At 48.3% G+C, this 14,944-nt stretch overlaps 1 protein-coding gene across 2 annotated transcripts; it reads left to right on the plus strand.

The window, feature by feature from the left end:
* The first annotated feature begins 289 nt into the window (after positions 1–289).
* EIF3L (eukaryotic translation initiation factor 3 subunit L) lies at positions 290–14,570 on the plus strand. Of its 2 annotated transcripts, XM_073325875.1 has the most exons (13): positions 290–417; positions 638–677; positions 1,568–1,778; positions 2,424–2,503; positions 3,597–3,658; positions 5,768–5,837; positions 6,739–6,812; positions 7,881–8,052; positions 8,847–9,001; positions 10,141–10,311; positions 11,529–12,026; positions 13,250–13,330; positions 14,320–14,570. In XM_073325875.1, exons 1-13 carry the CDS (start codon positions 385–387, stop codon positions 14,356–14,358), a joined length of 1,686 nt encoding a protein of 561 aa, XP_073181976.1. In that variant the 5' UTR covers positions 290–384; the 3' UTR covers positions 14,359–14,570. The 2 variants fall into 2 exon arrangements, with proteins under 2 accessions (XP_073181976.1, XP_073181985.1); XM_073325884.1 differs by lacking the exons at positions 290–417; positions 638–677; positions 2,424–2,503 and having other exon boundaries at positions 1,616–1,778.
* Positions 14,571–14,944: the final 374 nt, after the last annotated feature.

A 14,944-nucleotide genomic window follows, 5' to 3' on the forward strand; every position in this document is an offset into this window, starting at 1 on the left:
CCTCCGCAGGCAATCCGAGAAGGGGCGCTGCCGGAGGAGTAAATAAGGCTTTATTTGGGTTTGGAAAGAGCAATGGGGATGGGGGAGGGGCAACTCCCCAAGCACTTCCCCCCCCCCTCCACGCGCCCGCTCCCCTCAACCTGCCTCGTCACCCCCAGCAACGCCCCCGGCCGCCCCGTCAGACCCACCCGCCCGGCTCTGGCTGAACGCTCTGTAGCCCCGCCCTAAGCCCGCCCCCTCCCGAGCGCTGCCTGAGCCCCGCCCCGCCCCGCCTCTTCCGGGTCTCTGCAGCAAGCGGCCGCGTTCCCGGCCGGAGCCTTTTTCCTGCCGCGCCGCCCGTCGCCGCCGCGTGCCGACCCTCCCTCCCCCCCCGCCGCTCGCGCCATGGCCTACCCGGCCGAGGACTACGACACCGAGGTAGCCGGCCAGCCGCGGCTCCAGGGAGTGCGGAGCGGCCGGGCGGGGGGCCTGACTCACGGCTGAGGGGCTCGGGGAAGGGCCTGCCAAGGGCCTGCGGGGAAGGGCCTGGCTTCCTCTCCTGACCCGGGCCCGCGGGGGGGGGGAGGGGAGAGGGTCCGTTGTGGGTCTGAGCTCCCCGTGGTGACACCCCCCTTTCTGTGTCTCGTTCGCCCCGCAGGACACCTACACGTACCAGGGTGACTATGACATGCACACAGGTGAGTCCTGCTGCCCGGCCGAGCCAGGGTGCCCGCGCATTGCCCTGCCCCTGCCCTCCCGGGGGGATGCCCCAGTTCCCACCCCCCCCACACACACCAGGGGTCCCTGACCGCCCGCATGCCCCTGAGCTGGAACTGGCACATGGGGGACATTCGTGTGACTCTCCAACGGGGCGGCGGGGGGCGGGGGGGGGAATCTCATCCCCGACCACTCTACCCTCCCCTTAGTGGTTTCCCTGCACTTTTGTGTGTGAGTAGTTGGTCAGAGACCTGGCATGGCTCTAAGTCAGTGGCTCTCAACCTTTCCAAACTACCTCTCCCCCTTTCAGGAGTCTGATTTGTCTTGTGTTCCCCCAAGTTACACCTCATGTAAAAACTACTTGCCTACAAAATCAGACTAAAAATACAGAAGTGTCACAGCATATTATTGCTGAAAAATTGCTCACTGTCTCATTTTTACAATACAAATATAAAATAATCAATTGGAATGTAAATATTGTACTTACATTTCAGTGTATAGTATATGCAGCAGTATAATCAAGTCATTGTATGAAATTTTAGTTTGTACTGACTTTGCTAGTGCTTTTTACATAGCCTGTTGTAAAATTAGGCAAATATCTAGATGAGTTGATGTGCACCCTGGAAGACCTCTGGTTGAGAACCACTGCTCTAAGAGGTGGGAATTCCCAGGGAAGGACCCTGACCAAGCAAGACACTTCCTGAAATGTTACTCAACTCTGTTTTGCTGTCTTGGTGCTGGAGTTGTCTTCATCTAAACTTGTGGCCAGCTGGTTTGGATCCCAGATACAGCCTGGTTGTGCTGTCTCTGGGCCTCTTTCCGAGCGGAGCTATGCTCCTAAATCATGTGCTGGATCACTGCTCTTCCACAGGAGACCCCAAACAGGATCTAGCCTATGAACGCCAATATGAGCAACAGACCTACCAGGTGATCCCTGAAGTGATCAAAAACTTCATCCAGTATTTTCATAAAACTGTTTCGGATCTGATTGACCAGAAGGTGTATGAGCTTCAGGCTAGCCGTGTCTCCAGTGATGTCATTGACCAGAAGGTGTATGAGATCCAAGATATCTATGAAAACAGGTACAAACCTATCCCTCCCAGAGTGGGAATTGCTGTTGTAACTGGTCCTGTGGGGTTTTTGTTGCTTTTATTAAAGGGCGCTCCAGTCAGTTGCTTTGATCCAAATTTGGACTTTATTTAAAATGTGGACTGGGGGTAGATTTGGATGTCTGAGAAGGAAGAGATCCTTTCACTTCTAGAGAGCTGGTTTGTCCCAAACCCAGGTTAGTAGTGATTGAAATTCATATCAAATGAGTCTCAATCCGGTTTCTAATGTGCATATCACAAAAAAGTACCCTCATTGGTGCTTACTAGCTCACTTGCTGATAACATCAACACCTGCCAAGGGTCAAAGAGGCCATGGAGTGTCTGACTCTTTTCTAGAGATGGTCCCTCCAGCCCATGACTAAGTCACACTGGCACAGGTGGTGTGTGAGACAAGCTTGCATTACTTCTCTGTGTTAAGGATAAAAGAGGACTTCAGTTTCCAGATCTATTGAACTGGTTTCTCTCATGTATAATAGACTCCTTTGGAAATCTGTGTGTGAAAATAGCTTTGATCTAACAAGGCATATCTTCAGGATTGGAAATCTTTAACTCCATCCCTCTTTCACTGATGAATGAATAGTTTAACTTGCAATCCCCTCTGCATGCGTTTTTTCACAGCTGGACCAAACTGACTGAAAGGTTCTTTAAGAACACTCCCTGGCCAGAGGCCGAGGCAATTGCACCACAGGTTGGAAACGGTAGGTATTTTCTTTTTTTGGAGGAAAGAGAAGCAAACTGCTTTACTTTGGAAAGAGATCAGCTGATGTCTCTGTTCTGTTCCTTCCTGTTACACATCTACTCATTAGTCGTAACTGACCCCTTTGGCACTCTGAGAGCAGACAGGCCAAGCATTGAATGAGATCTAGAGATCAAACTTTCTACCCTAAGAGTAGTCCTTCTGGCTATCGGAGCAAAAATTGCATGGGAGGAGTGCAGTCTGATCCTTTTGGTCAAGGCAGACACTGGATTTTGTCCAGCATTTTTTCCATTTTTCTCCTTCCCCACTCTGTGTGGCTGAGAATCCAGTCAGTTCAGAAGCAAGCTTTCTAAGCATCATATTGAGAAGTGGAAGTGCTATAAATGTGGTAAAATGTCAAGGGAGCTGTAAGTATCTCCTATGCAAAGAAAGCAATCTCATTCTTTTCTGTTGGAGCCTTCCCTGCTGATTTGCAGCTGGGCCCCAATATATCTTCACATTGTGCTGTGGCATAGATGCTGTCTTTGCTGGTTCTGTCTGTTTTCTCTCTCCTTCTGTCTTTTCTTTTTTCCTCTTATTTTGTTCTTTGCTTTCTGTTTATTTAGTTTTGTCCCCTTCCTTCCCAACACACCAGATTTCATTCTCCTCAAGATGAAGGTTGGCCGTTGCTGGTGTTTGGTAGGGCTGAGACATATGCTTTGGAGCTGAATTCTGTGGTGAGAGCTTCCCAATCTGAATGCTGTTCCTGTGGCCACCTGTTTCAGGAACTGCCAAAGAAGAATGATGGCAAAGTGGGCTTCAAAGAAATGTCCACTGCTTTATCCACAACAGCACATCTATCATTGGCAATGGGAGTGAATCCAAAGCCTTGCAGCTTTCCCTATGCTCTCTGATCCTTTCCTCTGTCCAGTGTCCCCAAGGTTGGGAAACAAGTTCTTAAATGTTTTCCCTACTCAAGCCCCATAGGGGGGCCCTCTTGCTCCCCTTTCCCTTATTGCAGCATGGGGAAGACTCCCAGTGTACCTGAAACGTCTGGCTATGTTGACCACTTGGCAAAATGTCTTCCAAATATCTAGTTCTGCCATCTCTTCCAGATGCTGTCTTCCTGATTCTGTACAAGGAGCTTTACTACAGACACATCTACGCCAAAGTCAGCGTGAGTATTTGCCTATGTGGTCCTGCTAATTACATGCAGGCTTCCCTATGGCTGTTCTGTAAAACTTGCCCTTTCCTCCCTCTGGACCACATTGTCTGTGATTCAGATAACTCCTGCAGAACAAATTTGTTCACACTTCTGATATGCTGCCATGAGGTCCTGATTGGATCTTGAGAAATTTGCGCAGGCTTATGGTTGGTAATGCCTCGTTTGAGTTCTGACATTTTAACACTTGATCTTCCATCCACTGCCAAGGCTCGTAATCTGGCTCTATTTCTTGCTAGTGATTACTAGCACAAAGTTCATAATAATTGGTTCACATAAGAAGGCAAGGTTTTTGAGAAGTCTATGATATAAATTAGGTAATGCCTCCTTGGGGCAGGAGCGGGGCAGTGGCAGTCTTTTTGTTCTGTTTGTGCAGTACTTAGCACAGTGAGGCCCTGGCCATGACTGGGGCTTCTAGGTGCTATGGTCATACAAATAAAAAATAACTACAAATGCCACCTGATTATTGTGGTGGGTGAATTAAGGAGAGAAGAGACAACCGAAAACAATTGGATTCTCTCCTTGACAGAGCTGTAATTCCAAGAGAAGTGTAGCTTGTTTTGTGGCTTTTTATTTAACTTTTACAATTGTCGGATGGCTGTAGGAAGCAGTGGAGTGGAGACTGGTGGTGGGGTGCTAGACTAAAAATGAGACTGATGTGCAAGAAATTGCAGCCTACCAGCATAGAGAGGTGTATTGTGAAAGAGGGTTCTGAATCCCCTAGTGGAGAAGGAAGATTGGGCAAAGTAAATGGTTCAAGGGGTAGAAACAGGAGGAAGAAGAGAGCTGAGATATAGGCAGGAATGAAGCTAATTGGAGGCTTGAAATGAATGCCAAAATAGGAAGATGGTCAGTTTATGGTTCAGAGATTGTGGAAAAGGGAGAAGATCTAGCTGCACTGTTTGAGTAGATTTAGAGAGGGGAGAAGCAGGGAGATTAGGAAAGAGATGTTGCATTAGCGTGAGACATGATCCAGGGATATACTAGTAGGAATAGATTGGGCAGGGGAGTAGATTTTACAGGTGTAGTAGCACAGTGATTCTCAAACTATGGCCTGTGGAGTTCTTAAAAATGAAATACTGAGGGATTGGGGTGTTGGGAAGGGGGTGCTTCCCTGACACGTTTGCTCATTTTATAAAGTGGTCAATAATGAAACACTTGAACCACTGTGAAGAGGAAGAATTGACAGGATTTGTCAAGAGCGTGCATGTGAAGGAAGGAGGACAGAGAGCTCTTTAAGATAATCTGAAGATCTTGAGTCTGGGTCGGGGTGGCCAACTGCGGCTCCAGAGCCACATGCGACTCTTCAGAAGTTAATATGCAGCTCCTTGTATAGGCACCGACTCCGGGGCTGGAGCTACAGGTGTCAACTTTCCAATGTGTGGTCACTCTTCAACCCCTGGTTCTGCCACAGGCCCTCCCCGCCCCCTCCCCTGCGCCTGCAGTGCCCTCGCTCTTCTCTCCTGCACGCCATGAAACAGCTGATCAGGAGGTGTGGGGAGGGAGGGGTAAGCACTGATCAGCGGGGCTGCCGATGCGTGGGAGGCGCTGGGAGTGGGGTGGGGGAGCTGATGGGGGGTGGGGGTGACGGCTGATCTATTACTGTGGCTCTTTGGCAATGTATATTGGTAAATTCTGGCTCCTTCTCAGGCTCAGGTTGGCCACCCCTGGTCTGGGTGGTGACAGGAGGATGTTTAGGAGGAAAGGGGAGAAGTTCTATTTGTGAGATGTTTAGTTTGGGAAAGCAGCAGGACCTCTGAAAGGAGTTCATTGCACATGAACAGTCAGACTGATTCTACTTGATAACCATAGTGTGCACTCATGGTCATGGTGGGGGGGTGTATGATGATGATGATGATTGGCCTGGTTGATTATAAAGACTTTGGCAGCTCAATCGTCAGTGAAAGAGTGTCTCAGCTACTCTAGAGTGTGACTGCACAAAAGGCATGAGGATAGCCCTGAACCCATTCCTGCCATGCTTGAGAGGCCCTCTGCAGTTAGCAGATAAGTGAAGCTAAGAAGACTATACTGACTTCCCCACTCTCTCTTCCATTTTCATTACAGGGTGGCCCCTCTCTGGAGCAGAGATTTGAATCTTATTACAACTACTGCAATCTCTTCAACTACATTCTGAGTGAGTCACTATGATCCACTTACTAGTGTGTGAATTTCTGGGGAGTGGGGGGAAGAACAGAAGCATGCTTGTTTATGGATTATAGAGGAAAGAATCCCATGGTCTTACTCAAGGAAAGAAATTGCTGAATTGATAGCACTTCACATTCATCCATCTGAAAACACACCAATTCCAAATCCCTCCACTAATCTGAACTGCTCTGAGCAAAAGGAGAGAATCAGCCTTCTTTAGGTCTGCAAACGGTAGGTGAGTTATTGGAGGTGTCTTCTCCTTTTGCACTGGGGTGGAGGTTGGGGGGTGAGTGGAGCTGTGAGCAAATGGAGAGAAAGATAAATGTTTTCTGTACCTTTTCAGGTTGGAGACCCATTATTCGAAGTCACATTTTGTGATCCCCTTGCACTTATTACTCTCTAGTAAATGTATCAATAACAATGCTATGCCTATTTATCCATTTGTGGTTAGAGAGGCTGATAGAGAATACTTGACCTTGAAGGGGAATAGTCGCGTGGGAGGAAAGAGGGGAGTGAGATTTTCTTTGATTTAGATTGTATTAAGTTTTCAGTGCCTCACAACCCCCTGATTGTCCCCTGTCTCCCTTGTGGGGGTCAGAACCCACCAGTTGAGAAATACTGCTGTAGAGTATTTAATAAGCAGACTTGAAAAGCTGGTCTTTTAAGTCAAGAAGCCCTTGCTGTGTTTTCCTCAAATGAGGAGGCAGTGGGTGCGACCAGAGCTATTGCATCATCTCTCTGTTGGGGACCTCACTCAATGGGAAAATTCTGCTCTGTCTCCACCCTTGAAGGGGAAAGTTACAGTGATGCCCATATTTTCCCCTACAGCTTCATGTCACTGTCATCCTACCTCTTGATTGTGGGTAAAAGCTTGTGTTTTTCTCCTACAGATGCTGATGGCCCTGCTCCTCTGGAACTACCCAACCAGTGGCTGTGGGATATCATTGATGAATTCATCTACCAGGTACATGGCCTGCTGCTGGGGCTTCTGGCAGCATAGGTGCTTAAGGCTGTTCAGTTCTCCATCATTCCCCCTTCCATTTCATGTGATTCCTGTAGCTGAGATCTCCCAATATGCAGAGTATCCAAGGGAGTACTCGGATTTGAGGTCCATAGGAAGTAAAGACCTTAACCTTTTCTCTAATTATAACAATTCCTTCACGTTATTGGAGGATATTTGGGGAACTGTGGCATTTTACCCATATTTCCATTTCAAGTTCCTGCATCCTGACCTGTTTCTGTAAAGTGCATCTTCTCTGTCCCCAGCTCTCCCACATCTAAATGATGGGAAGCTGCCTGGCTAAAATCATCTAGTGTTACAAAGCACTTATTAGAATGTTTGTCCACCCTAGCTGACCAGTGCAGGATTGTTTTCTATATATTGTATTTTTTCCACCTTCAGATTTCTCATTTGATGGTGCCTGTACCACTTCTATTTGGAATAATCTCCAAGTCCAAACATACAGAGCAATATAACTAGTCCACAGACTGAGATCTTGCTGTCAGGAAACATTTCCTGATACCAGCTGAAATATCCCTTATTTTCCCCTTCCATCAGTCCACCCTCCCAGATCTTAAATTACTTTTGTCTCTCTGAATTCCCTTCTGTTTGATGTCTTGGTGTGAAGATGTCTGGCACTGATCACACTATTCCAGGTGTTATCTTGTCAAGTGCATATGGAGACGGACTGTCATCTCCTTGCTGTGTGAAACGATGCCTCTGTGTGTGTATGTGAGCCACTTTCTCGCTGCCACTTCAGTCATGTCTAATTGTCAGTCCTTCACCCACCCCTTGGGTCCTTAGTGATGCTGCTTTGTAGGTTTTCCCTCATGCTGAGTATCTGCGTCACATTAGTCTTGGCCTAGGTGCATTACGTTTGTATAACTTGTCCTCTTGACCTGCCAAGTAATAACGCATATTAAGGTGCTGTTGGGACCTGTGGCTTCCAGTACTTCAGTCATATGATAGAACCATAAGGCTGGTGTTTAGATGAGCTTTTCTGTGCTAGCTTCTTATCTGCTTGTCCCATAGTTCCAGTCGTTCAGCCAGTACCGCTGCAAAACAGCCAAGAAGTCTGAAGAAGAAATTGATTTCCTTCGGTCAAACCCCAAGATCTGGAATGTCCACAGTGTCCTCAATGTGCTGCACTCCCTGGTGGACAAGTCCAACATCAACCGACAGCTAGAGGTCTACACCAGTGGAGGTGAGGGGTCAGGGTTCCCGAGTATGCAGTCCTGGCCAAGAGGAGTGATCAAAGGGAAAGGGAGATTAGGAATGGGATGCAAAGTCTTTCTCCTTGAAGTTACTGGTTCTAGTCTGGGGTGGAAGTGACTGGGGACTGTTCTGCAAAATGAGCTGAGGTGTCTCAAGTGTATTTACCAAAAACCCAACCCATCACAGGTGACAGTAGTTGGTAGCCTCAGCTTGGAGGCCTATGATTGAGTGGGCCTGAGATATAACTCCCTTCTCGTCCAAATGCATGTGGTAGGTTGGTGTATGCTTACACTGCTGCTGTCTGTGCTGAGGAGAGAAGGCTTCAAACTCCAATGCTGTCAGTCCTGCACTTCTTACCTGCACCAAACTCATTCTATAAATAGGTAAAAGCAGGCAATGGGTAGTTGCTGTCCGGGCTCTTCAAGTTGAGCTGTCTGTGCCCCAAGTAAAGCTCTGAGAATGCAGATGTACCATTAGAGTGCTGTTCTTTGCTGCATGGATGAGATTGCAACGTTTTAAAGATTGGGACAAATCCTTGTTTAACGCCCGTTGACTTCCTATTGGTTTAATTGGCAGTTGAACTAAACCCTTAATTCTGGCAAGTGTTACCATGGGAAGGGATAATTATTTGAGGTTGATTGGGAAACAGTTTGGGAGGAGTGCTGAAGGCTGCATCTCCTGACTTACCCACCCCTCTGATGTCCAGGGGGCCGAGGTAGTTGAGTTGTGGGGAGAGAGCCCATTTTCCCCCTGTAGAAAGTGTGACACTTCCTCTCTTTCCAGGTGATCCTGAGAGCGTGGCTGGAGAGTACGGTCGTCACTCCCTCTATAAGATGTTGGGCTACTTCAGTCTTGTGGGGCTACTGCGCCTCCATTCACTGCTGGGGGATTACTACCAAGCCATCAAGGTTCTGGAGAACATTGAGCTCAACAAGAAGGTAATAAGCCACAGCTCTTAAATGCTCCCTTCTGGGTTTAAAATGCCTTTATTTGAAAGGGCAGCAAATGCTATCTAAAGGCGTGGGGCCCCCGATCATCACAATGAACTGCCCAACTATGGAGCTATTCATTCCTGCTCTAAATGTCAGGTGGGGGTGTCGACTTCCACCCTCACATGGGGCTGTAATCACAGCATAATGTAACACTTAATGCAAATCCTACACACATAGCTGTCCCCTGATGTTCTAGCATGTATACGTGTTCTTGGGGGTGTGCTTTCTAGGGTACTGGGTGCAATTCCATGCTGAGGGGAATGTTGATTGAAGTATCATATGCTAAAGTGATGTTGCTGTGCTAGTTAGCTGGACTAGATAGTGTCCTTTAACAGTATGGCACCCTGGTCCTGTCTTGGTTAGCAGGTGCTTCCCTTACCCCCAGCCCTGCTGGTACCAACCATTCTACCCCACATATCTAATGCTTATTCTAGGACCATGGACCCCCTGTGATAATTGTGATTGATTGCAGTCCAGCTGCAACATCAGAGTGGTCACTGGACTGGTCTGGAGCTCTGCATGTTATCCATCTGTGTGCTTGTATGCGGGGGTGGAATGGGCTACTTTAACCGCTTGCTGTGGAGGGACTGCAAACACCCTGCAATGTATGGAATTTTATCAACTGAGCCTGAAGCCTATTACTGGTGGGAAGGCATGGGATGTGTTTAGTGTGAGACACAGGTAAAATTAGCATGTATGGGATGAAATGAAGATAAATTTTAGGCTGAATATTGTGGGGGGAATACCCAACAGTGGTGTCTGTTAGCTTGTAATAATCTGTCATGGGAAGGAGAGAACTTTTAAACACTAGCCTGGACAAGAAGAGATGAACATAGTGCTGGCAACCATCCTCCATTGCCAGGGAGATGGAAATGATCTGTTAGATCATCCAGTCTGCTATGATAGCTTTCTCACTTCCCTGTACAGGAAACACTGAGGGCAGCAGGTCAACCCTCTCCTTTCTCTGTGGTAGGACTGGTTTGGAGACTGATGGAGATGGGCTCCCTGAAGGAAAGAAGTGCTAAAGGTTGTTGTGGGAGATGTCTTTTCTAACTTTACATGTTTGTGTGTCTCTTCCTCTCCAGAGCATGTATTCCCGGGTGCCAGAGTGCCAAGTCACCACCTATTACTACGTGGGCTTTGCATACCTTATGATGCGGCGTTACCAGGATGCCATCCGTGTCTTTGCCAACATTCTCCTTTACATCCAGAGGACAAAGAGCATGTTCCAGAGGACTACCTACAAGTATGAAATGGTAAGGGGAGCGAGGGCAGTGCACTATCCTTCTCTTACAATCTTTGACCTTTCTGCTGCTGTTGATAACTTCCTCCATAACCTTCTGTCCGCCCTTGGCTTGTGTGGTAATGTTTTCTCAGCATCTCCTTGGGTGAGTCGTCATCCTTCCCAGTCCCACAGAGTTTGATCCATAGCCCCTCCTTCTCCCTCTACATCCTATTTCTGGGCAACCATATCCACTTATATATTTTCAGTGCCATCTTCTTGCTGACAGTTCACCAGTCTCTGTCTCCATTCCATGATCTGTTTCTCTCCATCCAGTCTTGCATTTCGACCTGTGTCACTGACTGTTAGAACCAAGCACCTCACTTTCGTCTTCATTTCTTCTCTCCTGTTCTTTCACGGTTCACACCACCAGGTTCTGTATCCTGATGGATCATTTGACTCCTCACATGTCCAGATCCTACTGTTTCTGATTCCATGACACTTCAAAGATTTGGCTTTTTCTTTCTAGCCAAAGAGCTAACCCCGTCCTCCCCACAGCCTGACTCCCCTTTCAGCTACTGCAGTCACCTCCTTGCTGGCCTCCCTGGTCCCCCACCATGTGCATTCAGAATGTGACCGCTAAAATAGTCCTCCTTGCGTATTGATCTAAACTTGTCCCCTGGCTCTCTGTTCCACCCACCATCGGTTTTTAAATATATCCTCCCCTTCAGGGCCCTTTACAACTCTGCCTACGTTTATGTATCTGACCTTGTCTTTTATCACATCATTCCTGCCCCCTCTGCTTTGCCACTGGTGCCAGGCTTGCTGTCCTAGTTGTCTGCTTCTTCCATAACCATCTCCAAGGTGCCCCTTTCTCCTGCTACACCTCAATTCTGGTCTGCCAAGCCAATACCAACTCCTCCTTCAAGCCCCCTCCTTTAGACTCTGCTTTTCCACAGTGCATACAACAACTAAGTGAATGGTAGGTATTGAAAGGGAGATCTGTGTACTACCAATAGATGCATGTGTCTAAACTGATTAACCAGGTGAGCATTAGCAGCATTTCTGTAACTCATGTCTTAACTCATGCCTTCCCCTCCTATTTACCCCATGCTCACCACATGGTGTCCCAGATTATAAATGCTTTGGGGAAAGGGCATGTCTCTGTACAGTGTGGTACCGAGCTCTCTCCTGGGCACTGTAAAATAACAGTGGAGGGATGGCTTCTAATGACTGTCTTCTCTATCTCAGATTAACAAGCAGAATGAGCAGATGCATGCCCTTCTGGCCATTGCTCTCACCATGTACCCCATGCGAATAGATGAGAGCATCCACCTGCAGCTGAGGGAAAAGTATGGGGACAAGATGCTGCGCATGCAGAAGGGTGACCCACAGGTGTATGAGGAGCTCTTCAGCTATGCCTGCCCCAAATTCCTCTCCCCTGTGGTCCCCAACTATGACAATGTGCATCCCAACTACCACAAGGAGCCCTTCCTGCAGCAGCTGAAGGTATTTGCAGATGAGGTGCAGCAGCAGGCCCAGCTGTCCACCATCCGCAGCTTCCTGAAGCTCTACACCACTATGCCTGTGGCCAAGCTGGCTGGCTTCTTGGACCTCACGGAGCAGGAGTTTCGCATCCAGCTGCTGGTCTTCAAACACAAGATGAAGAACCTGGTCTGGACCAGCGGCATCTCAGCCCTGGATGGGGAGTTCCAGTCAGCCTCCGAGGTTGACTTCTACATTGACAAGGTCAGTCTCTCTCTTTCCCTTTCCCTCTGTCTCAGGCATGAAAAACCGTGATCAGAAATTCTTGCCAATCTCCGGAGTACGTGCCTTCTCTCCTCATTTCATATTCTTAATTGGGAACTCATTCCCAGAGGTGGTTCAAAGTGCTGCTGTGAAGCCAGAATCCTGCTGTTCAACAGCATCATTAATGGAGAAGTGGTAGTGCCAGGAGCATGTGCCTGGGCAGGCTCTTGGCCAACCTTTAGGCCTGTGCCACTAGAAGCACATCAGACCTATTGGCCTGAGTAAACAGGCTCCAAATACTCCTCTCCATGTCACTGATCCTGGGCAGGAAATGTTCAATAATAGCTCGAGACTTCAATTTAAATGCAGTGTCTAGCATTGTCAGCTTTTAGCACCTCCCCTGCCCATCTCATTTCCCCACCATGTGGGAGTCTTGCTTGGCCACGCTGCTGCTAAAGCCTTCAACTCGGCCCACCCTCAGCTCTTAGCTAGCGCCTGCTCTGCTGGAAATCCAGACCCAAAGAATGATCAGACTCCAGCCTGTCCCTGAAAGTCAAGGCCAGCAGGTGCGCACAGGGAGGAGAAAAGAGTCCTCCCTGCTTAGTGAGGGCCTCCAGGTACATTGCCACTTGACTCTTCAGAGAAGGTCTCTGTCCCCCCCACACACCTGAATCATGTCAGGGAGCCTGGTGGATAGAAAGGATTGCTGCTTCTAGCCTCTTGGACCTTGAGGTGGTCTGCTTCCTGCAAGGCCTGGTTCTTGCTTTGCCTGTCCCACCCACCCAAACCAAGTGGAACTGCCATTGACTCCCTAGCATTGCAGAAACATTAGCAGAAGCCCTGCTCCTTTGCTGCTGCTAGAGGGAGGCAGAAAGTGAACCAGACCTTGCAGGGGAAAGCTACCCTGAAAGGCCCAAGAGCTGGGATGGGGAGCCTCCACCATCAAATTGGTCATCAGGGCTGAATGGAGACAAGGCCACAGGAAGTTAAAACGTTGTGGACTTGGATTCCATTTGCAAGAGTAAACAAGAGCCTACCCCAAAAGAAAAATTTAAATTAGAGTGCTGTGGCTTAATTCTGGGCTCTATCTGTTGACTAGTGCAGCTGAGGGGTGTCTCTGACACTGATCTCAGGCCTCAGTGGGTCATTTCCCCCAGTAAGGCTGCTGTATACCCAAGAATTAACTCTGCTCCTTTCCTGATTGCTCCATATTCTCTTGGCAGGACATGATCCATATTGCAGACACAAAGGTTGCTCGGCGCTATGGGGACTTCTTCATCCGCCAGATCCACAAATTTGAGGAGGTGAGCTCTGGGTAACTAGGGCAGGGGACTCTGAATAATCCCTGATGGGGAGTCTGGGGAAGGTCTAGGACTAGTGGGAGAGATGCCTGTGTGGGTACGGGTGCTTCTGTGAGACCAGATCAAACAGCTGGAATGTTTCTATTCAGTGACTCACCAAAGCCATCGGGAAGGATTGCAGGAACCCCCCTTTGAGCCTAACAAAGCCTGTATTCTAAACAGCCAGCTGGTGACCTTTGGGGGAAGGATGTGCTTCTCCTTTGTGGCCCAGCATAACCACTGTCCTGGTTGCAAAATGGGAGCAGGGAGGGATTAGGTTAACTCATTTAGTGGTGCCAACAGGGAGGGTAGAGTTAATCTGCTCTGTCTGGTGAAGAGACAACTTTAAGCTATTCCCTGGGGTATCTACCTGTGATGTGTTCTCCTCCCCCATCCTGATATGTTTTGCTGCCACCTTGTGAGGGCTCAGTTGTCCTTAGATGAGTGTAAAGGATTTCCATTAGTAACACCAGTGGGAATTCATTACGGCCACCATTCTATGTAGGGCAGAAGGGACCCTTCTGAAGGCCTTGGGACCCTGCTCCAGCAGCTTTATAGGATGCCCCTGCCCTTTCTTGCTGCTGGATGCTCGGCAAGGAGGAACATACTGTCTCTGCCCCATTTTTCCAGCAGGGGCCACTGCAGGACCGGTCATATCCAAGTGCTCACTGCAGAGAGAAAGTAAATTTTCTGTGATAGAAGCAGGTCACCCCATTCCTTGCCCTATCGTTTACTGAAAACACTTATACCCTCTTGTCCTGGATCTCCCCTGTTGTGGGGTGGGGAGGTTTTTACTATTTTTTTCTCCTTACTGTGGACTACGCTTACTACTGCCTCAGGGCATTTGCACAGTTGAGTGTGGGAGTGTTTGGGAAGGTGTGCTTGTGAGAGCCCCAGCAGTGAGGGTTTTCCTGAACTCCCCTCTCTGTAACAGGCTGCTTCTTTTCTTCCAGCTGAATCGAACTCTGAAGAAGATGGGCCAGAGACCCTGAAACATCTGCTCATATTGTCACTGTCACCAGGCTGACCAGCAATGTGGAAGGGGAGGGGAAATTATTCTATTTGCTGTGGGAGAGGGGAGTTGAGGATTGTGGCATTTCTGGAATCTCCTGTGGCACTGACATTTCTTACTTTGCTAAGCAGGTTGCTCAGATCACACCACCAAACAAAGGACTGAGATAATCTAATAAACAATTAAAATCTCCCCTGTGTTTTCAGTATCAGATACAATAACTTCTTTTTGGGAGAAGGTGGTTGCGTTCTGGGGGCAGTTGCTACCAGTATGCTCTCTTTTTTCAGTCTGTCTGGGTAACAAGGATGGGGAACAGACCCCTTTCCCACTTTCTAAAACTCTATGGACACTGTGGACCCAGAAGACTGTTGGGTTGATTGACAGGCAGGGAGAATGCTAGCAGTCACGCAGATGGGGGCTGGAGGACGTTACAAACCAAATTGGTCATCCATTCTCTCTCATCTATTCCCCTCTTGAATTTAAACTGAGCTGCCAGTGACTTTGTTAAAAAGTTGATCTTTTTTTTGCTGCTTTGAGGTAAAAAGGCCTGACAGCTGGTTGAGGGT

The sequence above is a fragment of the Lepidochelys kempii genome, chromosome 1 (assembly GCF_965140265.1).
Source record: "Lepidochelys kempii isolate rLepKem1 chromosome 1, rLepKem1.hap2, whole genome shotgun sequence".
NCBI classification, from domain to species: domain Eukaryota; kingdom Metazoa; phylum Chordata; order Testudines; family Cheloniidae; genus Lepidochelys; species Lepidochelys kempii.

Coding starts and splice junctions, on each gene's coding strand:
- EIF3L (XM_073325875.1), top strand. CDS start 385: ATGGCCTACCCGGCCGAGGACTACGACACCGAG. Junction 418..637: donor CCGAGGACTACGACACCGAG/GTAGCCGGCCAG, acceptor TTCGCCCCGCAG/GACACCTACACGTACCAGGG. Junction 678..1,567: donor TGACTATGACATGCACACAG/GTGAGTCCTGCT, acceptor GCTCTTCCACAG/GAGACCCCAAACAGGATCTA.